The sequence below is a fragment of the Pygocentrus nattereri genome, chromosome 2 (assembly GCF_015220715.1).
Source record: "Pygocentrus nattereri isolate fPygNat1 chromosome 2, fPygNat1.pri, whole genome shotgun sequence".
Lineage (NCBI taxonomy): Eukaryota > Metazoa > Chordata > Actinopteri > Characiformes > Serrasalmidae > Pygocentrus > Pygocentrus nattereri.
Genome location: NC_051212.1, coordinates 12013115 through 12036221, shown reverse-complemented (window position 1 = coordinate 12036221; position 23107 = coordinate 12013115). Strand labels below are relative to the sequence as shown.

General features: G+C 42.3%; 1 protein-coding gene across 1 annotated transcript in view; it reads right to left on the bottom strand.

The window, feature by feature from the left end:
* The window catches only part of LOC108442723 (BTB/POZ domain-containing protein KCTD1), a 38848-nt gene extending 17001 nt beyond the window's left edge, over nt 1–21847 (bottom strand). The window contains exons 1-2 of the mRNA XM_017722902.2: nt 21414–21847; nt 4127–4305 (exon numbers count right to left, since the gene is read on the bottom strand). Coding sequence (XP_017578391.1) covers nt 4127–4305; nt 21414–21422 — 188 coding nt within the window. The 5' untranslated portion in view covers nt 21423–21847. The remainder of the gene's footprint in view (nt 1–4126; nt 4306–21413) is intronic.
* Between the last annotated feature and the right edge of the window lie 1260 nt (nt 21848–23107).

Here is a 23107-nt window from a genome sequence, read left to right as displayed (position 1 = left end):
CGAAGGACGTATTTACTTATTTTCACTTAGAAAATCAACAAAATGTGACCGGGGCGCTCAAACTGTAGATGGGGCAGCGTATTTTAAATCATCATAAAAAATGTTTTTAGCTACTTTTTCAAACACAACTGCAACTCATTCTGGCCTGTATTTAATTGAAAAAAGTACAAATACAAGATATCTTTTATTATTACTAAATACCTCAATTCTACAATGGTAACAGTACAAAGACTAAACTTTAAACACAACAACAAAGTGTGTTTACAGACAAGGGTTTTCCTAAGTATTCCTGAGCCCACGTGGTTATATCCGTTATGGAAGCATAGCAGTTTTTAATGCAGTGCTGTCTGAGGATATGAAGAGCAGGGGCATTCAGTATTGGTTTTTGGCCTTGCCCTTTACACTCACAGATTTCTCTGGATTCTCTGAATCTGTCAATAATGGTACAGACTGTACATGGTGAAATCCCTAAACTCCCGAATTCCTTAAACTACTGTACATGGAGTTTTTCTAGGGATGGCTTGAGTTTTTCTCATCCCATTCTTGCTCTTAAATGGCTGAGCCTTTCATGAATGCTCCTCTCAAACCCAATCATGATAGTATCACCTGTTCCCTATTCAACTGTTTACCTTTGGAAACAGTCCAAAACAGGTGTTCTTGATCATTCGACAAACCTCCTAGTCTTTCATTACCCCTGTGCCAGCTTGTTTGAAATGTGTTCCACGTGTTAAATGTGGAATTAGCACATAAACATCTCTTCTTTATGCTATTGTGAATTAAATACCTGTAAAAGACCGTTTATACATCACTGCTTTCTGGTCTTATTGGCATTTTACCTACTGCCCCAACTTTGCATATCATGCAGGAACTATTATCTAAGCACATCTGACACAAGCTGGCATTCAGTCCCAGTCCTTATAATCCCACAGCTGGGAATACAAAGGTTTAATAAAATTCACAATATGGTTAGATACGGTGAAGTGCTGCTCTGATTTGACCCATTTTATCAATACAACAAAAATAAAGCTATGTCTAAAAATGTAATATGTAAAAGTACAATGTTTTATAGTAATGCATTATCCACAAGCTGATATGCACTTACAAGGAGTATGATTTTCCTCCCTGCTCTTGATTTTGAGGTAAAGAGGAAGCCATACTTTCAGAGGAGGGAGGCCTCACTGTTGGCTTGCTTGTTTCACTTTTTTTGCTTCATGCAATATAATCAGTATTAAACTAAACTTCATTTGCTCCAGTTTGCTGAATGCACTGTGTGCATTCTATAAGAAGCTCACATTGAATATACTGTATTATTACACTGCTAGTTTTAACATGTCTATGCACACATATACAGTCATGTGCAAACGTTTGGCACAATTACTGTAAAAATGCATTTTATATTACATTTTTACATTTTATTTCCATGCATATGTTCTACTAACACAACAATAGAAACTGCGCACTAAAATTAGCAGAAAAGTGCCGTAGTTACTTTTTATTCTTGGACGTATTTACTTAATTTTCACTTCAAATCCAACAAAATGTAATTTCGCCAGGGGTGCTCAAACTTTTGCATACAAATGTAGATGGGGCAGCGTATTTTAAATCATCATAAAAAGTTTTTTCGACCACTTTTTCAAACAGAGACTCAGCGTGGGCTGAGGCACAAAAACACTTTTATAAGGAGAAACATGACTAAGCGTATAATTTGTGAATTAGTGAATCACCGGGGCTGTAAACGCAGCCCCTTGACTCACCAGTGCGACCCATCTATCCGAGGGTAAGTCAATATTCCATTAACCCCCCACTGAAAATGTCACTACTTTCTTGGCATGAGCTGAAGCCTTTCCACCAATACAATGATGGAATGATATATTAACACTTTAGACACTTCATGTACAAAAGGATTCAGACAGGCCCTAAAAATTAAGGTGCACCAATTGTTCACACAGCTTGTATTGTCTCCATAGAAAGGCACTGACCATTAGAAGGGGGGGTCAGCCATAAGTGAGCCTAAGCTCACCATGCCTGATGACAAGCGTTGGTTTAGGGGGTTTAATCTGCATTGAGCTGTGGAGCAGTGGAACTGCATTCTCTGGAGTGAAGGAGCTCCATCCAATAACTTTGAGATGAGCTGGAGTGGCATCTGTGATCCAGAACTAACCAACCAGCATCAGGACCTGACCTCAGTGCTATGACAGCACTAGCCAGGGCTTAGCTTCCCTTCCCTCTACAGATTTTACAGCTGTAAGATGATTTGTGAGAAACTGTCCAATGCAAAACAAATGGTCTTTTTGTAGATGCTAACACATCCTCTACAGAGAACACATTTCTGTGCAAGTTAATGCAAAATTTAGTGCAAAAATAATGGAATATTTCATATTTTATGTGTTTTTATGTTAAACTCAGCAAATAAATTGAACATTTTTGCACTAGAATTTGCAGGAAATGTCATATTGAAGTTTCCCGCAGAGGACATGTGAACTTATTTTCACACACAATAAGTTGATTGATTGTTCAAACGACTGCATAGGCTGTACGGCCTGAGAAGTGATTCATATCATTTGAAACTTTAACAGTATTAACACACTTTATTAAACCCTTATCTTAAAAGCAGGGTAAATGTACTTTTTCCATAATATGAGCCCTTTAATAATAAGTATTTTCAGTTTAATATTCAGTGTGCTCAGTTTTCATTAACATACACTCATCGGCCACTTTCTTCAGTTGGTTGTTAAGACAAATAGCTAATCAGCCAATCACAGGGCTGCAGCTCAGTGCATTTAGGCATGTAGAGGTGGTCAAGACAACTTGCTGAAGTGCAGACTGAGCATCAGAACGGGGAAGAAAGGGGATTTAAGGGGCTTTGAACGTGGCGTGGTTGTTGGTGCCAGACGGGCTGGTCTGAGTATTTCAGAAACTGCTGATCTGCTGGGATTTTCACTCAACCATCTCTAGGGTTTACAGAGAACGGTCCGAAAAAGAGGAAATATCCAGTGAGCGGTCAGTTGTGTGGATGAAAACGCCTTGTTGATGTGAGAGGTCAGAGGAGAATGGGCAGACTGGTTGGCTAGCTGCACTCAAAACTGTTCAATTATATTTCCCTGCAGAGCCGCAGAGTCACAGTTTCATGCCAGCGGGTTCAAGCCAGTGCGCTTTTCTTGGTTTTTCTTAGTAAGTTTTACGCCAATCGACATTTCAGTCATTTATGTGGGTTTTCAAAAAATTGTGATACATTTGTATTGTCAAATTATTAATTATTAAATTATTAAATGATTAATATTATTATTATTATAATTGTTCTCAAATTATCCTTCAAGCTTTAGGCTAAAGCAAATTTCTGTCTGAGTAAATACAGGGATTCACGGGGTGAATATTACACAGACTACAGCTTATATGGCCTCGGTGAACTATGGGTTATGGCTCAATTAACTTACCCTTAATACAGAGCTTTATGTATACATTTACATTACATGTAGAGGACTAAAACTTTACCCTAAGCAGCCGAAACTGACTATAATATTATGCTTTTGGCTGAAGATAAAATGTTTTTTGAACGGATCCTGGTTGAAAAAAATCCATAGAAACAATTAAGTGTTTCTTTTTGTTTCTGATGCTTTTGTAATGTGTTTTGTCTTATGGTTTAACCCGTTAGCAGCAGCTGATTCACACATGGGTGACGGTATCCCTTCCTGAATGGTAATATACATGGCAAAACATGCAACCAGCACAAATGGTCACTGTTTACATCAGAGACGTTATAAATGAGTAAACTTTGTTTTACATGGCACAATCGCACTGTCCTACTGCGCATGCGCTCCGCTGGCCTGAATCCGTTGGCGTGAAACTGCAGGTGTAAATCTGCAGCTCTGTGGCTTTGCAGTCAGATCCCCTACATGCAGTTTTGGTAATGTAGTTTGTGCAAGATGGTATCAGGATGGCTGCTACTTCTGTTTTAAGCCATGCAACTTAACCCTTGTCCAGTTTTGTAAATGTGTATGTGTGTGTTTTTTTCTTTACATCCTAAATCCTGGTACAATTATCTATACAACAGGTCATATTGTTGTAGATATAGACAGATAGCTTTTAAAACATAGACAGTTTAGATAAAAAGCAGTAGGATCCCCACCTGGACTCTGGGTACTTGGTTAGTGTGGCTAGGCTGCTGGTGTACATGTGTCCGCCCACATCGATGTGCACTGGAGCGTTGGACTTGGTGAGCTGGGCCGGGGTGGGGATGCCCTGATTACTGAGAGGAGACGCTGGGGACCTGGTGATCATCGGCCTGGACATACTTGAGCGGTTATCCTAATGGAAAACACAAAGATGGCACCCATTAGTGAAGGTACAAATGGTACTACAGTGCTGAGCAAAAGCGCTTTGCTTCCATTTGTATTTTATATCCCAAAAACAGTGAACCAGGTTTTGGAGACAGAAGAAGGACGAGAGAAGACCACAATCCAAAACCATGTGTTCTGCTTTCAGTGAAACCAGCGAAAGGTCTTTTTAAATATCTGGCGACTGGAATGTCACTTTGATTTCATATTAAACTCGCATCTGGTACTAAAATCACTGTCAGAAGCTCCCATTTACTTAAGAGCAGCTTTGCAGCACAGCTTAAAACAGTAGAAGGAGCAATCTTGAATTCTGTCTGTAAAACTATCAACTTTCATGCACAGTAAAAGCATCACAGCTGACCGGTCAATAGTGTTGGCTGTTTTAAAGCACCAACACCCGTACAACCCTCCACACAAAGAACTGCCACAATCTGAACTCAGATTTCTTTAAAGTGGTGGTGATGGGAGCCAGAGGTTGTGATGTCGACAGCACAAATATTACTATGCAAAACCACCAGTAAACCTATGAGCATCTTGGAGTTTTTATATTTAATGCTGATGAGGGTAAAACAGTGTTACATCTGTAAAAACACACCTTTGTCGGGGACTATTTTGTCTAACAACACCCCACATGTGCTTCTCTGCCTTCAAAGTATTTTTAAAAATATACATTTTATGCCAAGAACTATCCTAAAACAATGTATCGGGCATCATGCAATGCATTTATAACCATTTAATGTAATAAGGTTCTGTGTCTGGTTCCTATCTCTCCGATTCTATAAGGTGTCTCTCACATCAAACCACTCTGAATGACTTTACATGTTAACCAGTACATTATTTTGAAAACTCAGTGGATTCTCCTTTACATCATTGTCTGTTGTGTCGACTATTTGTCAATGAAATGCATTAAGAAGCTTGACTTGCCTCTTTTCAACCACAAGATGCCTTGAGTTCACTTCATGTTCACAAATATGTCATCTAAGCTAAATGTGACACGATGTAGGGTTAGATAGAGTTTGATGCTCATTGGTATCTCATAATCTTCCATTACTTGCTGGCTGCATTCGCCTCATAGCCTGAGCGGACATCTAAAGATGTTTTTGTTAATAAACTATACTCGGTGTGAGGTGACAGTGGCCTAAACTGAATTTTTGCCAAACTCCTCCTTTACTCCTCCTTTTCTCAATTGCATGGTGACATTCTGGTTAAAAGGCACCGTGTACTATGTTCATAAATGTGAAAGGAGAAGAAAGGAGACGACCCGCACGAGCACATCCTACTCAGTCACGTCACGTGAATCACGTGCATCATCAGCAAACAGACTAACGAGCAGAACGAGCTTCGCTGAAGATAATTAGCTCTGATCAGCTCTCAGCTTCATTATTAGAGCGAGATGAAGGTGAAAAGGTGAGATGTGTTCCTTTTCCACCATTTATTGGCTTTAACGTCTGTTTGGTGCTGCTGCCATGGCAACGCTGAATGATGGCACACGATCTGAGCGTCACATTAAGGTCATATGGCCGCAAATCAGATACACATCCGATCTGGGACCACATATGAAAGTGGTCAGATTTAAAAAGATCAGATCTGCGCGTCCACACAGCCCTGAAAACATCAGATCTGAGTCACATTAGGGCAAAAAAATCTGACTTGTGCCATCAGCCTGGTAACGTGAACGTAGCCTTTGTCTGTTTCAACTTACGAAACCTCAGAAAAACTTAGATATTGTGCATCTTGAAAATGTTTTAAAGAATCGTGAATTTGCCATAAAGACACCAACTCACCAACCACCAGCGCCTGTAAGCTCGAGAAAACTCAGGCCTACTTTACACACAGCAGATGATAAGAGCCCCCCTGAACGTCCCCTGGAAATGAAAAAATTATACCGCAGCCGCTGTCATAATAATTACTAGAAAAAAGAGGGGGAAAAAAAGAAGTTGGAGGTTTTCAAACCCATCCGTGTTTTCGCTCCTGGTTGCGAGTGTGGCTTTCACACCTAGATCCCAATTACCAATTAAGCCTGCCTCTGAGTGGCGGCCTGCGCCGAGCACGGCTCCATTTGCATGGCATTTGTGCTGCTGCTGATAAGAGGGCTCCGGCAGAAGCCATGCATAGTTTTTAAAAAATGTGATGTGTGCGTGTGAGATGAGGGGTGTTTGCCAGGGAGCCCTCGGGGGACAAACTGCTGCTCTTCAAAAGACAAACCTGGGTGAAACTGCATGGGGATCACACTCCCAGTGCAGGTAATTTGTTTCTTCACTAATTCGCACAGATTGCGCTCTCCCACACCGTGTGGGGGGGAGCAGGGAGGGAGCATTGTCACTTAAAGTTAGCGAGGAGGGCTTCACCAAATTGGCCTGCATGTGTGTGAGTCAGAGACGGAGCAGAGTTTGCACACGACGCGACTGCAGTTTCCTGCTTTCTAATTAACTTCAAGATAGTTACATTGGATTAGCTCATCAGGGGGGACTTCTGGACTCGTCTTCTCAGTGATAAAATTCTCGCAATAAAAGGACAGCAGGAGCGAGTTTCCAGCAGCCTGTATATCATTTTATCAGAATTTCCCTTATCAGACCAGAAACTGACAGTGATAAAAAACTAGTCATAGTTTCTAGAGAATTTGACCTTAAAAACTTTCTAAAAAAAAAAAGCTAAAAGAACGAGGTGTGTGTATGGATGAAACCAAAGTCTGAGCGCCACTGACTTTGGTGAAAAACAGTCAATGTGGCTTGAGAGAAAAACACTGGCATTGCAATAGCAAATAAAATCACAGAGGAGCTCCTTTAAATTTAAATTCTCAATCTACTGAAAACATGCTTGTTCCATTATATCCCTACTTAGGGGCAAGTCCAGCATCAGGGGCTCATTTAGTCACCAACCAGTCCGTATTCTTCATGGATCCACTAAACCCACTACTTTTATACACGCTTATACAGTGGCAGTCAGCAAAATCATAGTGAAACCAAACTTTGTGCTTCACACTGCTTGACACACGCACCCAGTATAGGGCTACATCACTCAACACAGCAGGGTTTGCGTGAATCACTTTGTTTTGCTTGTTTTTTATGGATTCACTGTACGATGTTAAACAACAAATCACATTTACATTGACGGCATTTGGCTGACGCTCTTATCCAGAGCGACTTACAATTTGATCATTTTACACAGGCAGGCGAAGGTGGTGTTAGGAGTCTTGCCCAAGGACTCTTATTGGTTTAGTGTAGGGTGCTGACCCAGGTGGGGGATTGAACCCCAGTCTACAGCGGAGAAGGCAGAGGTGTTAACCACTACACTAACCAACCACTAACCACCAAATTAGTAGATTTCTGGTTTATAAAACGGACAAACGTACATCACATAGCCGAACAGCAGTGCCAGCCATCTTTTAACTTGAACCTTGTCTGTTTTGTCTACTGGTATAGATCAAAGTGTGTCATACAGAGTCTGAAACCACAGAAGCAGGTCCATTTCAGATGACTTAACAACTCAACACAGTTTGAGGCAAGTGTGTGGTTCATGAATGTGGTTTGCACAGTGCTGTTTGGCTACAAGCTTCCAGCATTTGTGAGCTAGATCAGCCCCGTGGCTCCAGTGCAAAGCCAAAGAAGCAAACTCCAGACACCAAACAAGTCCTCAGTCCATTTGAAGGGGATAAAGAAAACGTGGGTAAATCTGATGTTTTGCCTGAAGTAGAACTTTACAGTGTTTCAGGTTTTAGGTTTCAGCTGAAATCATTATTGTAACACACAAATGCGTATAAATAGTTTAAAGAAAAGCCTCCAGTCATGCAATTCAGTAACAGAAAGAAATTAAACACAATTAAACAAAGACGGCATCTATCAATAACACTTGGTTTTCAAGACAGGCCACACATTTTTCGTTATTTTCCAGAAAGAAAGAGAGAAAGAAAGAAAGACTGGTTAATTCCTTAAACTATGGGGCTTTACGTATGGTCCACATGTCTATTCCTCAGTCTGATTGATAGGCCCGCATTTAAGAGGTCAGATTAGATGGGGGTAGCTTGTAGTCTAGTTAAGTCTGGAGACGATTTAATAATCTTATCTTCTTATGTCTATAGTCTAGATCAGGGGTGTCAAACTCAACCACTGAAAGGGCCATATTAAAAAAGCCTCAACAGGTCCATGGGCCAGCTGTTTTTATCTCATTCTTAAAATTTTGCCACTGTTTAATCAACATACGCCAAAACTGCAAGAGTAAAAAAAAGCCTTGAATATTCACAAATAATTCTAAGTCTTTTTATCTTTGACTGCCCATCTGAAATGGACACCAGGCATCTTTTCTTTTTTGTGTAACTGCTGGTCCATAGATTGTTGTTGGGGGTCAGAACGCACACGATGTTGCAATGCATGCTGGGGACTGTAGTGCATCTCAGGGTGAAATGGGCTAACAAATAAAAGAATTTTGCAGGCCAAATTGGACTGTGTGCCGGGCCTGACTTGGCCTGCGGGCCTTGTGTTTGACACATGGGGTCTAGATGTTAAAAGCCTGTTGTTCTATCTTCCTAAAGTCTAGGTGGAGGATATTTAACACTTTTATTGTCTAATATTTCCATTTGTCATTCCATGACTTTCCATTTTTCACAGTGTACATGGAACCATGATTAAAGGGTTCTTTGAATTGTGGAAGGGTTCTTCGGATTGATGGAGAATGTGCTGTAGATGGTCCTTTATAGCATCAAAAGGGTTTGTGTGTTGTTACAAGCTTGACATCCTAACAATAGCAGAAACATTTTTGGTGCTCTACAGGACACGTTTCGGAAAGATTCTATATAGAACCATCTACAGCACATCCTCCATCAGTCTGAAGAACCCTTAATACAAAGAAACTTTAATCATTTATTTTCTAAAGTCTAAAGGATGAAAGTCTTCTAACACCAAGTTTTGAAGTTTAAGTGACCCCTATTAGTCCCACATCAGGGATATTTCACCTCCGAATTTAGACCCAGTTGTGCAGTGAAACCAGTACTTGGAAGTTCTGAGAACATAAAGAACCATTTTTTAGGACCTAAAGGGGTTCCACTGTTGTTAGAAGTCTATATATATATATATATATATATATATATATATATATATATATATATATATATATATATATATATATATATATATATATATATATATATATATATATATATATATGTAAGTGTGTGTGTGTGTGTGTGTGTGTGTGTGTGTGTGTGTGTGTGTGTGTTAGTATTGACACTGTATAGATCCCCTTCTAGTGGGTAGTCATGGGCTGGAGGTTAGGGATCCAGCCTCGTGACCGGAAGGTCGCCGGTTCGATCCCCAGAGCTGACAGCACATGACTGAGGTGTCCTTGAGCAAGACACCTAACCCCCAACTGCTCCCCGGGCACCATGGATAGGGCTGCCCACCGCTCCGGGCAAGTGTGCTCACTGCCCCCTAGTGTGTGTGTTCACTAGTGTGCATGTGGTGTTTCACAGCACAGATGGGTCAAATGTGGAGGTGAAATTTCCCTGTTGTGGGACTAATAAGGGTCACTTAATCTTAATCTTCTACAAAAGGGGTAATTGCTACATTGCTGTGGAGATCTGGATGAAAGTGTGAATTATAGTCTCTCACTGCTCATCCATGCTCTTCTAAATGGACAAGGACAAATCAATGACGATGAACAGGGCAAGCAGGGAACTACAAGCACCACCCAGTCACTGCCGTTGATCTTCAAATACTCCTGAAACTGAATTAAAGCAACTTTTCAGCCAGATTTACACCCCCACCCCCAAATGTAGCTGACCAGCCAAAACATTTGGTATCCAAGGTTTGGCTTCTTTGCTTTTGCACTGGAGCTATGAGGCTTACAGTAGCAGCTAATCTCTCACCAATCAGCACTGTGCTAAAGCCACACCAGCCACAAATAGACCTGCTTGTGCTTCTGACACAGTATGATGTCTGTTACTGTTATCTAGACATATTCGCACCCCATCTCTGCACAGAAGTAATAAATGGAAAACTCTGCACATCAAACGTGGCTATAGTTTAAACTGCAAGCATTCCTGTATCGAAATCCTCCAGCATTGCGTTCATGAACGACACCAAGTTCCCAACGCTTACAGCAGCTTTGGGGCAAGTAGGCACAGTTCACTGAGAGGACATGTCTCCAGCTTCGCAGGGCAAAGGTTTTTAGCATCTCCACGAAACGGAGCGCTGTGAGGTGTTTTAGTGGGAGTTAAGCTGATGGTGCTCGGTTCACAACAGGGCAGCGATACAGTGCATTCAGGGCTTTGGTGAACAGAAGCAGCCCGTTTTAACCCTCATCTGCCCCAGTCTTAAAAATAAAGAAAGTGGCAAGAAAGTGTGACACACTTTCGGTTCCCTACGAAAACCTTTAATAGACGGTTCTGACGGTTCTATTAAATGTGTGAGAATAATAAAATAAACTTTAATACAAAATAAACTTAAATAAAAGATTAAAGGCCGTCAAATAGTGTGCAGCTGCTGTGTTCACTTACACACTTAAAAAAGATGGTTCTTCAAGGGTTCTTTGGTAAAGAAAATGGTTCTATGTAGGTTCTTTGCATCATGAAAGCATTCTTGAAATGGATGGAGAATGTGCTGTAGGTGGTTCTATATAGAACCTTTATGAAAAGGGTTCTATATGGCACTAAAAGGGTTCTTTTATTGCTGCGACGTCAAGCTTGTTACAATAGAAGAACCCTTTTTGGTGCTATATAGAATACTTTTCAATAAGGTTCTATATATAACCATTTACAGCACATTCTCCATCAGTACACTGTTAAAAAGATGGTTCCTCAGTTTTTACTGAGTAAAGAAAATGGTTCTATGTAGAGCCATAAACACTCAAAGTACCCTTTGTGAGATTAAAAGGGTTCTTTAGATCATGAAAGCATTCTTGAAATGGATGGAGAATGTGCTGTAGGTGGTTCTATATAGAACGTTTATGAAAAGGGTTCTATATGGCACTAAAAGGGTTCTTTTATTGCTGTGCCGTCAAGCTTGCTACAATAGAACAACCATTCTTGGTGCTATATAGAATACTCTTCAAAAAAGTTCTACAGAGAACCATTTACAGCACATTTTCCATCAGTGCATTCTTAAAAAGATGGGTCCTCAAGAATTCTTTAGTAAGTAAATGGTTCTATGTAGAACCAAGAACACTTAAAGAACCCTTTGTATGATTAAAGGGTTACTTGCATCATTAAAGGGTTCTTCTGTTTTTATATTTTACACAGTACAATATACACAGTAACAATAGCAGAACCCTTTTTGGTGCTATATAGAACACTTTTTTAAAAAAAAGGTTCTACATAGAATCATCTACAGCACATTTACCATCAATCTGAAGAACGCTTTCATGATGGAAAGAACTGCTGAATTTTGCAAAGGGTTCTTTGAGTGTTCTACATAGAACCCTTTCTAATAGAATCATATAAAGTCTTTGAAGGAGAAAGTGTTCTTTCAGTGTTCACTGTTCTGTATAGAACCGTTTTCTTTATTAAAGACCACTTGAAAAACCCTTTTTTAAGAGTGCACTAGCTAAGAACTATTTAGGAACCTTTACTTTTAAAATAGGGAGCAGAGAAATGCACAGAGAAGGTGCTAGAGCAGTAATAAGACGATAAATCTAGGTTCTAGTATGAACACTACGGTTAACAATCCTAAAGACGAGCTTGTCTTTTTTCCAAGCCAGGATTATTTAAGAACCTCCATTTTTCTGAGTGAAAACCAATTTGCAGTCCAGTCCTCACAGACCCTCAGCCATGAGGACATTCCCTTCCAGCTCCAAACACACCTGAGCCAGCTGATCAGGTGCTATAGAGGGATCCTGATTACCTGGCTCAGGTGTGTTTGAATGTAACCCAGAATTGCGGACTAGCTGAGGGTTCTCCAGGGGCCAAATGAAACCAAAAGGACGATCAATAAAGGTTTCTGTTCACTGGCAACAATGAAAAAAGCCTCCAATAATATTCAGAAGAAAAAGGGCCTGCTGCTCCAGAAAGAGTCCAAAACCACGGTTCTCTTCAAACAGTTAATGAAAAGAACCACATCTTCAGTCCCATTCAACTCCAGAGGCATGGAGGGGTGAGGCCTCTGATGCAGGTCAGTCAATTGAGATCCCTCACGGACGATGAACAGGTTTATTTACTGCGCTCGAAAATGAGAAAGGCATTAAAGTTCAACATTTCCTGAAGCTTTCATCTCCTTCATCTCCTGGGACGTTTGGAGATGACCACATGAGTACGTTGTTACAAAGGCAGTTAAGTAAACAGGCAAATCTGATACTTTCCACTGTAAATAAAGCCTCAAACGCAGCCGACGCAACCAGACTCCGCAAGCAACGATTCGGCTTTGGCTTCCCTTTGATATTTCACGCGTCAAGAAAACACTGCGAGGAACTCTGGTCTGCGTGGTAATGAAATGACAGGCAGTGAAACAGAAACTGTGTGAATCTGCAAGATGTTCATCGTCAAACGCTGAAAATTTACGGGTTGACTAGTTTGATGTGGTGGTCTGTTCATAAAGATCCACACATACTTAAATGCGTTTTACTACATATTTGGCTTGGAGGACACCTGCAGCGTGGTTTAGATAAATCTGTGAATAAAAGGCGTGGAGGGTGCACTTTAGTCAGGCTAGCCCTCACTGTGAGTTATGTGCATGCCTCAAAACAGCGCTACACACTTAAAACAATGGTTCTTCAAGGGTTCTTTCGTGAACAAAAATGGTTCTATATAGAACCATGAACACTCAAAGAACCTTCTGCGTGTTGAACTGGTTCTTTGCATGGTGAAAGGTCTTCAGGTTGATGGAGAATGTGCTGGAGATATCTGTATATAGAACCATTCTAAAAAATGGGCCTATATAATAGCACCAAAAGGGTTCTGCTATTGTTACGATGTCAAGCTTGTTATAATAGAAGAAACCATTCTGGTGCTCTGTAGAACTCTTTTCAGAAAGGTCATATATAGAACTGTGTACAGCACATTTGTGCACTTCTTCCACCAATCTGAAGAACCATTTCATGACCCAAAGAACCATTTAATCATGCAGAGCGTTCTTTGAGTGTTCATGGTTCTATATAGTTATTATATAAGTTAATATATAGTTATATAAAACTGTGGTTTTCTATCAGAAGGGTAGATAAAACAGTCTAGATGACAAACAGCCCAGTAATGAGAAACACCTCTGATGAAAGGACGTTACTTTCATGATACACCAGCACAGCTCAGGGTGAGTTTTGAGAAATATGTGTTCAATTATTGTCAAAATCTGCATAAAAGGTTATTATAATACGGGATGATGGCTAAAATACGATGACTGATAACTGCATGAATCTGCAATCTGTTCATCATCAAAAGCTGGATCTGTTCATCCACATAAAACATCTATGACACATTCTGCCCTGCATCAGATGGAGTCAGAGGAACACAGTGCACATGCTTTAAAAACGGTTCCTTCCAGGGTTCTTTAGTAAAGAAAATATGTCTGTATATAACCATGAACACTCAAAAGAACTCTTTTCATGACTAAAGGGTTCTTTGTATCACGAAAGGGTTCTTCAGCCTGATGGAGAATGCGCTGTAGATGGTTCTGTATAGACCCTTTCTGGTAAAAAAAGTTCTACACAGCACCAAAAAGGGTTCTTCTATTGTTACAAGCTTGACACTGCACGGATAGAAGAACCTATTTTGGTGCTATGTAGAACCCTTTTCAAAATAATTCTATATAGAACCATCTATATCGGCCTGAAGACCTATTTCACCATGCAAAGGATCCTTTAATCATGCCAAGGGCTCTCTGAGCGCTCATGGTTCTATGCAGAACTATTCTCCTTGCTAAAGAACCCTTGAAGAACCATCTTTTTGAATGGTGCAGTACAAAAGTGCCAGAATCAGTGTGCAGTGCATAGGAATAAAGCATGTATGTGGTGGTTGCATAGACTAGTCGACTAATAGTGCTGGTGTATTGGTCTATAAGCCTGTCAGCACATCTATAAATCATCATCATCATCATCATCATCATCATCATCATCTCCATAATCAATCCACACCTCAGTCTCACTCACTCAAACTCACTCTCAACTTACTGTAACTTCACTCCAGCAAATCCATACCTGCACATATAGATTGACATCTTGTACATGTTCTATCCATTTCCATGTCTGGGAAAATCTATTATGTACACCGACCAGGCATGACATTCTGACCACCTCCTTGTTTCTGCACCCATTGTCCATTTTATCAGCTCCACTTACTCTATAGGAGCACTTTGTAGTTCTACAGTTACAGACTGTAGTCCGTCTGTTTCTCTGCATACTTTGTTAGCCCCCTCTATCCCTGTTCTTCAGTGGCCTGGACCCCCATGGACCCTCACAGAGCAGGTGCTATTTGGGTGGTAGATCATAATGTTACGCCTGATCTGTGTATACCTCAGACTCACAAACTGCATATATGGAAATGTGTGTAACTGTATATATCATAGCTTTTATTTCCCAGCTTTCATATATTCCTGGTGCAATACTGGTGTATGTTCGTGTGTATATTGTGTATGTATTTACAGTCTAATCTGTATAAATATTTTTATCTCTTTTTTTGTTGCATATTTAAGTACTACACCAGAGCGGCACACCAAAGATTTTCACTCACCATCGCACCTGTGTAAATGTGACAAACGTGATTTGATTTGATTTAATAAGCTGCTAGTTGAGGACAGCGTCTGAAGTACAGCAACAGCACAAACACTGTGAACAGGCAGAAGGAGAGTTTTCCAACTAAACAAAAAAAACATATTTGTGTGAAAATACTACAGAAAATGAAACAAAATGCACGGCAAGCTGTGCGAGAAATACAGGCTCGTAAGGAAGACCGGGCAGGTTCTATGAACTGCCTGAAAGGGCCTTTTCTCTGACATGCGAAGTCACCGGTCACATAACATCGAGCACAAAGTGCAACAAAACAAACTTGTGTTAAATAAGGCGGCGGACCAGGCATCAACTCCACGAGGATATCTTGTTTCCTTGTGGCCTACGGCTTCAAACAAAATTCAAGAAAAAACGGGAAGGTGTGGGCAGAGTGCCTGAGGCTGAAACTTAAAGAAATACAACAAAAACTACTCAGAGTGCACATCTAACACCTCAGACTGCAGCATCCGCCCCACCCCGGCCCCCTACTAACAAGCTACTAACAGAATACTTCTGACAGGCGTCGGAACACTTTTTAATAAGGTAATGACACCTAGTCAACTACTCGACTGCTATTTTGACTTAAAATTAGTTGCGCAACCTCTACTAGTATGTAGTCTAGTACTAGTCTACTATGCATGTAGTATGAACTTCAATAAGTGCTCAGTATTGATTACAGACACACCGAATTAAAGAGAACATCTGCACAGTACTGACCACCCCGGGAAGAGAGGGAGCGTGGCCTGCTGCCCTTGTGTTGTCAAGACCACTCGATAGTCAGCAGTTATTTGCTTCTGATTAATCCTAAAAAAACAGATGAATTAAATAATCCATAAATCATTTGCATGGCCTCTAATTACAGCACTAGAAATCAATGGGAACTTGGAGAACAATGATGAGTGTAGTATATTGCAGAAGCAGATGGTGGTCCAGTCATGCAATGCAACGCAATGGAAATTGGGGAGGGGCGGTGGTTTGGGTGGGGGTGCACCAAACTGTCACAGTCTCTGCTAGTCTCTGCAAATACACCCACTTTTCTTGGAGAACACAGACCCTTAAATGCCCAGAGAGCTTGACCGGGTTTTCATTCACCCCAATACAGCAGCTGGTACAGCAACAACAGCGACCTCTAGCGGATTCGCCTTGTTTGGCCACGACTTGCCAACACACGTTCGACGGTCAGCACCCACTCTCGTGATTTTAACACGGAGTTGCTATAGGACACATCAGGACCACCACTAGTGCTTATTTAGACCTGGACAGAAACAGGCGCCCCTGGAACGACCTGGACACGGTCATTGTGCCCCATGTAGGCCGAAGTTGGCTTTCTTCGAATTTCCCGTTCCACCTTAAACGCTGCAGCAGCGCGGAGTCAGAGCGGGCGCCACCATGTAGCCGCCGCACCGTTTAAGGTGGAACGGAAAATTTGAAAAAGAGGCGGATGTTGAAAGTAATGTACCGCGATGAGAGAGTGCGCCCACAGCCTGGCACGGAGCCAGTGGGACCGATGCATTGCCACCTTATTGCTTTATTATATCAACTTGTTCTCTGCTCGTTCTCATCGCGAGAAAAGCAGCGAACTCGCGAGAGAAAGTCCAAGTGTTGTAGAAGTTTTTTTTCTACGTTAAAAGTCCCCCTTCGTCTGTTTTTCACTGTGCTGAGTGAACACAGCGCGTTTTACTCGCACCAGCCGTTTCGTTTGGACGTCTCCTGACCCGCGAGTGTGACTGTAGCTGCATTACGTCTCTAGATCAAGTTAAGGTCAGCAACCCGAAGACCTGGGCACGGCCAGGCCAGAGGACAGGCTCTGGTTTCAAAGCGCTGCTACAAAAGGGCCGATTCACTGAATCAGCACTGACGTGTGTGTGTGTGTGTGTGTGTGTGTCTGTGTGTGTGTGTGTGGAGAAAAAGGTGCCTCCTGTCTTCAGAAAAAGCCTTCAGGCACATTTACTCCACAATGGCGCCTTTCATTTGCAAAATCTGGGGCATCCAGGAACATGGAGCCGGTCTGGGTGAGCGAGGGAAGCTGGAAGTGGGTCAAAATGACCCGAAATGTGGCGGTTAGGAGCCGAAGCAGGGAAGCCACACAGCAGCGGCAGCAGCAGCTGCTACAAGCACCACAACGAGAGAGAGACTTAAAACACACAGAGAGACAGAGACACTTAAAACAGAGAGAGAGACAGAGACTTAAAACAGAGAGAGAGAGACAGAGAGACTTAAAACACACACACAGAGAGAGAGAGAGAGAGAGAGAGAGAGAGAGAGAGAGAGAGACTTAAAACAGAGAGAGAGAGAGAGACTTAAAACAGAGAGAGAGAGACAGAGAGACTTAAAACACAGAGAGAGAGAGAGAGAGAGAGACTTAAAACAGAGAGAGAGACAGAGACTTAAAACAGAGAGAGAGACAGAGAGACTTAAAACAGAGAGAGAGACAGAGAGACTTAAAACAGAGAGAGAAAACACAGAGAGAGACAGAGAGACTTAAAACAGAGAGAGAGAGAGAGACAGACAGAGAGACTTAAAACAGAGAGAGAGAGACTTAAAACAGAGAGAGACAGAGACTTAAAACAGAGAGAGAGACAGAGAGACTTAAAACAGAGAGAGAGACAGAGAGACTTAAAACAGAGAGAGAGACAGAGAGACTTAAAACAGAGAGAGAGACAGAGAGACTTAAAACAGAGAGAGAGACTTAAAACACAGAGAGACAGAGAGACAAAGACTTAAAACAGAGAGAGAGAGAGACTTAAAACAGAGAGAGAGACAGAGAGACTTAAAACAGAGAGAGAGACAGAGAGACTTAAAACAGAGAGAGAGACTTAAAACAGAGAGAGAGAGACAAAGACTTAAAACAGAGAATTAAAACACACACAGAGAGACTTAAAACACACAGAGAGAGAGAGAGAGACTTAAAACACACACACACAGAGAGAGAGAGAGAGACAGAGAGACTTAAAACACACAGAGAGAGAGAGACAGAGAGACAACACACACACACACACACAGAGAGGCAGAGAGACTTAAAACACACACACAGAGAGAGAGGCAGAGAGACTTAAAACACACAGAGAGAGAGAGACAGAGAGACTTAAAACACACACACACACAGAGAGGCAGAGAGACTTAAAACACACACACAGAGAGAGAGAGACAGAGAGACTTAAAACACACACACAGAGAGAGAGAGAGACAGAGAGACCTAAAACACAGAGAGAGAGAGAGACAGAGAGACTTAAAACACACACACACACAGAGAGGCAGAGAGACTTAAAACACAGAGAGAGAGAGAGAGACAGAGAGACTTAAAACACACACACAGAGAGAGAGAGAGACAGAGAGACCTAAAACACAGAGAGAGAGAGACAGAGAGACTTAAAACACACAGAGAGAGAGGCAGAGAGACTTAAAACACACACACAGAGATAGAGGCAGAGAGACTTAAAACACACAGAGAGAGAGAGAGAGACAGAGAGACTTAAAACACACACACAGAGAGAGAGAGACAGAGAGACCTAAAACACAGAGAGAGAGAGACAGAGAGACTTAAAACACACACACAGAGAGAGAGAGAGACAGAGAGACTTAAAACACACACACAGAGAGAGAGGCAGAGAGACTTAAAACACACACACAGAGAGAGAGGCAGAGAGACTTAAAACACACAGAGAGAGAGAGAGACAGAGAGACCTAAAACACACAGAGAGAGAGAGAGACAGAGAGACTTAAAACACAGAGAGAGAGAGAGAGAGAGACAGAGAGACCTAAAACACACACAGAGAGAGAGAGACAGAGAGACCTAAAACACACAGAGAGAGAGAGAGACAGAGAGACTTAAAACACAGAGAGAGAGAGAGAGACAGAGAGACCTAAAACACAGAGAGAGAGAGAGAGACAGAGAGACTTAAAACACAGAGAGAGAGAGAGAGACAGAGAGACTTAAAACACAGAGAGAGACAGAGAGACTTAAAACACAGAGAGAGAGAGACAGAGAGACTTAAAACACAGAGAGAGAGAGAGAGACAGAGAGACCTAAAACACACAGAGAGAGAGAGAGAGACAGAGAGACTTAAAACACAGAGAGAGAGAGACAGAGAGACTTAAAACACAGAGAGAGAGAGACAGAGAGACTTAAAACACACAGAGAGAGAGAGAGAGACAGAGAGACTTAAAACACAGAGAGAGAGAGACAGAGAGACTTAAAACACAGAGAGAGAGAGACAGAGAGACTTAAAACACACAGAGAGACAGAGAGACTTAAAACACAGAGAGAGAGAGACAGAGAGACTTAAAACACAGAGAGACAGAGAGACTTAAAACACAGAGAGAGAGAGACAGAGAGACTTAAAACACAGAGAGAGAGAGACAGAGAGACTTAACACACACACACAGAGAGAGAGGCAGAGAGACTTAAAACACACAGAGAGAGAGAGAGACAGAGAGACCTAAAACACACAGAGAGAGAGAGAGACAGAGAGACTTAAAACACAGAGAGAGAGAGAGACAGAGACTTAAAACACACAGAGAGAGAGAGAGACAGAGAGACTTAACACACACACACAGAGAGAGAGGCAGAGAGACTTAAAACACAGAGAGAGAGAGAGAGACAGAGAGACCTAAAACACACAGAGAGAGAGAGAGACAGAGAGACTTAAAACACAGAGAGAGAGAGAGACAGAGAGACTTAAAACACACAGAGAGAGAGAGAGACAGAGAGACTTAACACACACACACACACAGAGGCAGAGAGACTTAAAACACACACACACACAGAGAGAGAGAGAGAGACTTAAAACACAGAGAGAGAGAGAGAGAGAGAGAGAGAGAGAGCGAGAGAGAGACTTAAAACACACACAGAGAGAGAGAGACAGAGAGACTTAAAACACAGAGAGAGAGAGACAGAGAGACTTAAAACACAGAGAGACAGAGAGACTTAAAACACAGAGAGAGAGAGACAGAGAGACTTAAAACACAGAGAGAGAGAGACAGAGAGACTTAACACACACACACAGAGAGAGAGGCAGAGAGACTTAAAACACACAGAGAGAGAGAGAGACAGAGAGACCTAAAACACACAGAGAGAGAGAGAGACAGAGAGACTTAAAACACAGAGAGAGAGAGAGACAGAGACTTAAAACACACAGAGAGAGAGAGAGACAGAGAGACTTAACACACACACACAGAGAGAGAGGCAGAGAGACTTAAAACACAGAGAGAGAGAGAGAGACAGAGAGACCTAAAACACACAGAGAGAGAGAGAGACAGAGAGACTTAAAACACAGAGAGAGAGAGAGACAGAGAGACTTAAAACACACAGAGAGAGAGAGAGACAGAGAGACTTAACACACACACACACACAGAGGCAGAGAGACTTAAAACACACACACACACAGAGAGAGAGAGAGAGACTTAAAACACAGAGAGAGAGAGAGAGAGAGAGAGAGAGAGAGAGCGAGAGAGAGACTTAAAACACACACAGAGAGAGAGAGAGAGAGAGACTTAAAACACACACAGAGAGAGAGAGACTTAAAACACAGAGAGAGAGAGAGAGAGAGAGAGAGAGAGAGACTTAAAACACACACAGAGAGAGAGAGAGAGACTTAAAACACAGAGAGAGAGAGAGAGAGAGAGAGAGACTTAAAACACACACAGAGAGAGAGAGAGAGACTTAAAACACAGAGAGAGAGAGAGAGAGAGAGAGAGAGAGAGAGAGAGAGAGAGACTTAAAACACACAGAGAGAGAGAGAGACAGAGAGACTTAACACACACACACACACAGAGGCAGAGAGACTTAAAACACACACACACAGAGAGAGAGAGAGAGAGACTTAAAACACAGAGAGAGAGAGAGAGAGAGAGAGAGAGAGAGAGAGAGAGAGAGAGAGAGAGAGAGAGCGAGAGAGAGACTTAAAACACAGAGAGAGAGAGAGAGAGAGAGAGAGAGAGACTTAAAACACACACACAGAGAGAGAGAGAGACTTAAAACACAGAGAGAGAGAGAGAGAGACTTAAAACACACAGAGAGAGAGAGAGAGAGAGAGACTTAAAACACAGAGAGAGAGAGAGAGAGAGACTTAAAACACAGAGAGAGAGAGAGAGAGAGAGAGAGAGAGAGAGAGAGAGAGAGAGAGAGAGAGAGAGAGAGAGAGAGAGAGAGAGACGCCAAGCGGCCAGTTCAACATCAAACCCCACGACTTTTAAGTGCTCGGTTCGGGCGCCGAGGCGCTAAAAGAGTCTTTTAAAAGCCGCAGAGACGCGAGGTTTGCGGAAGTGCTTGAATATATAAGGGCTTTTCTCGGGTTCGGCTCTGTGGCGCGCAGCGCAGCACATGCGTGAAAGCGAGCAGTCAAACGGCGCAGCGCCGGAGCGCAAAACCGCACCAAAATCCCCCCTTTCTGCCCTTACCTGAAACATGGATGGACAGAAAAGTTGCCTCGTCTTCTTCTCTTCTTCCTGCTCCGCTCCTTCTCTCCCCCCGTGTTTTCCTCCCTTTTCGCCCTCGATCTGCCTCCCGCGCCACGCCAGAGAGAAATGCAATAGCTCGGCTGAGGTAGACGGAACAAAACCGAGAGGGAGACTCGCTCCGGGGCTTCGAGACCCCTCAAGGCAAAAAAGATCAGGATACAATTAGCTCATGTCTCCAGCCTAGCCCAGACCAAACCTGCTCCCCCCTCCGAGGAGAGAAGGGGAGGAAAAGGCGAACCAGCGGAGGATGGAGGAGAGCTATGTGCGCATTCCTCACTACACTTTAAGGACGTGCCTCGTTTCTGTCCCCCTTTCTTTTTCTTTTCTTTCCTCTTCTTCTTTTCTTTCACTCCCCCTGTGCTAAACTGCCTCAGCCCTGCCTGCAACTTGCCTCCTCTCTCTCTCTCTCTCTCTCTCTCTCTCTCTCTCTCTCTCTCTCTCTCTCTCCCCCCTTCAGAAGAAAAGAGAAAGCTGATTTTAATCGTTATGATTAGTTTTGATGTAACATTCCCCCAGGCCATGGCTGCAAAAAAAAAGAGAAAGGATGGAGTGCTCCGCTGCCAGAGAGGAAAAGAGGGGGTGGGGGGCAGCAGATGATGGTAATTATATAGATTGTAAGTCAGTTTGTGATTATTCTCTCTCTTTCTTTCCAGAACCTGGGAGTCTTTTAATGTGTACGAGCGCCACGAGCACCCAGGCAGGTCGCGCGACTTGTTGCAAATGATGAGTATATTTGTCTTTTTTTTTTTTTTTCTCCCATAAAATAAGGAATGCTTAAAGGACATGTGCAGTTGGTCTTCTTTTTTTCGTTTCTTTTCTTTTAGATTTTTTCCCCTCTCTCTCTCTCTCTCTCTCCCCCGTATGGCCAACCTCCAGCAATGACGTGAGTGTGTAAAATAAGCTCCTCTCTGCCTGCTTTGCCCCAATCAAGTGTGGATCAGCGCCCCGGGGCACCAGAGCAGCTCATTTCACATGTTCACCCATGCAGAATTACTCAAACACTGAGGCTCTTCAAGCTTTCAGTCTCGAACTGAGACCAGCCTGAAACTGGCTTTCTTCTTCCAATTTCCAGTTCCACCTTAAAACGCCGCAGCCGTTACATTCCGGCGCCCATTTTAAGGTGGAACGGGAAATTCAAAAAGCCAACTTCAGCTTCATGAAACGGCCCGGCACCACAACAGTAAAGGTTTGTTTCGAATATGCACACATGTGGTAAGATAATGTGCCATATTTGCAGGTGTTGAATTGTGTTCATTATTAGTGTTTATGGAGAAAAGCGCAGATGAATGAGGAGTGACAGAATGATAAGGAGTTCATGATCTCGCTTTCAGTCCATCAGACCCTTTTCAATAGATTTACCCCACCCTCCCGTGATTTAGCATCTGAGCCCTCTCTTTTGCCCCCTGCTGGTCAATGGCATTAGTCAAGAAGGAGCTGTTGAACTGATTTACACTCTGAACTAACAGGGTTTTTTTTTTACTATTGTTGCCAATAGGTTTAAACAAATATTATATCCTGGCTCATCATTGCTTATTGATGTCTTAAGTCTCCCACAGATGTTGAAGTGACTCTCCGGGCACAAGGAAAAATGGAACAGTCGCTACATCTGTTGTAAACATGTGTGCTTTCCTTCT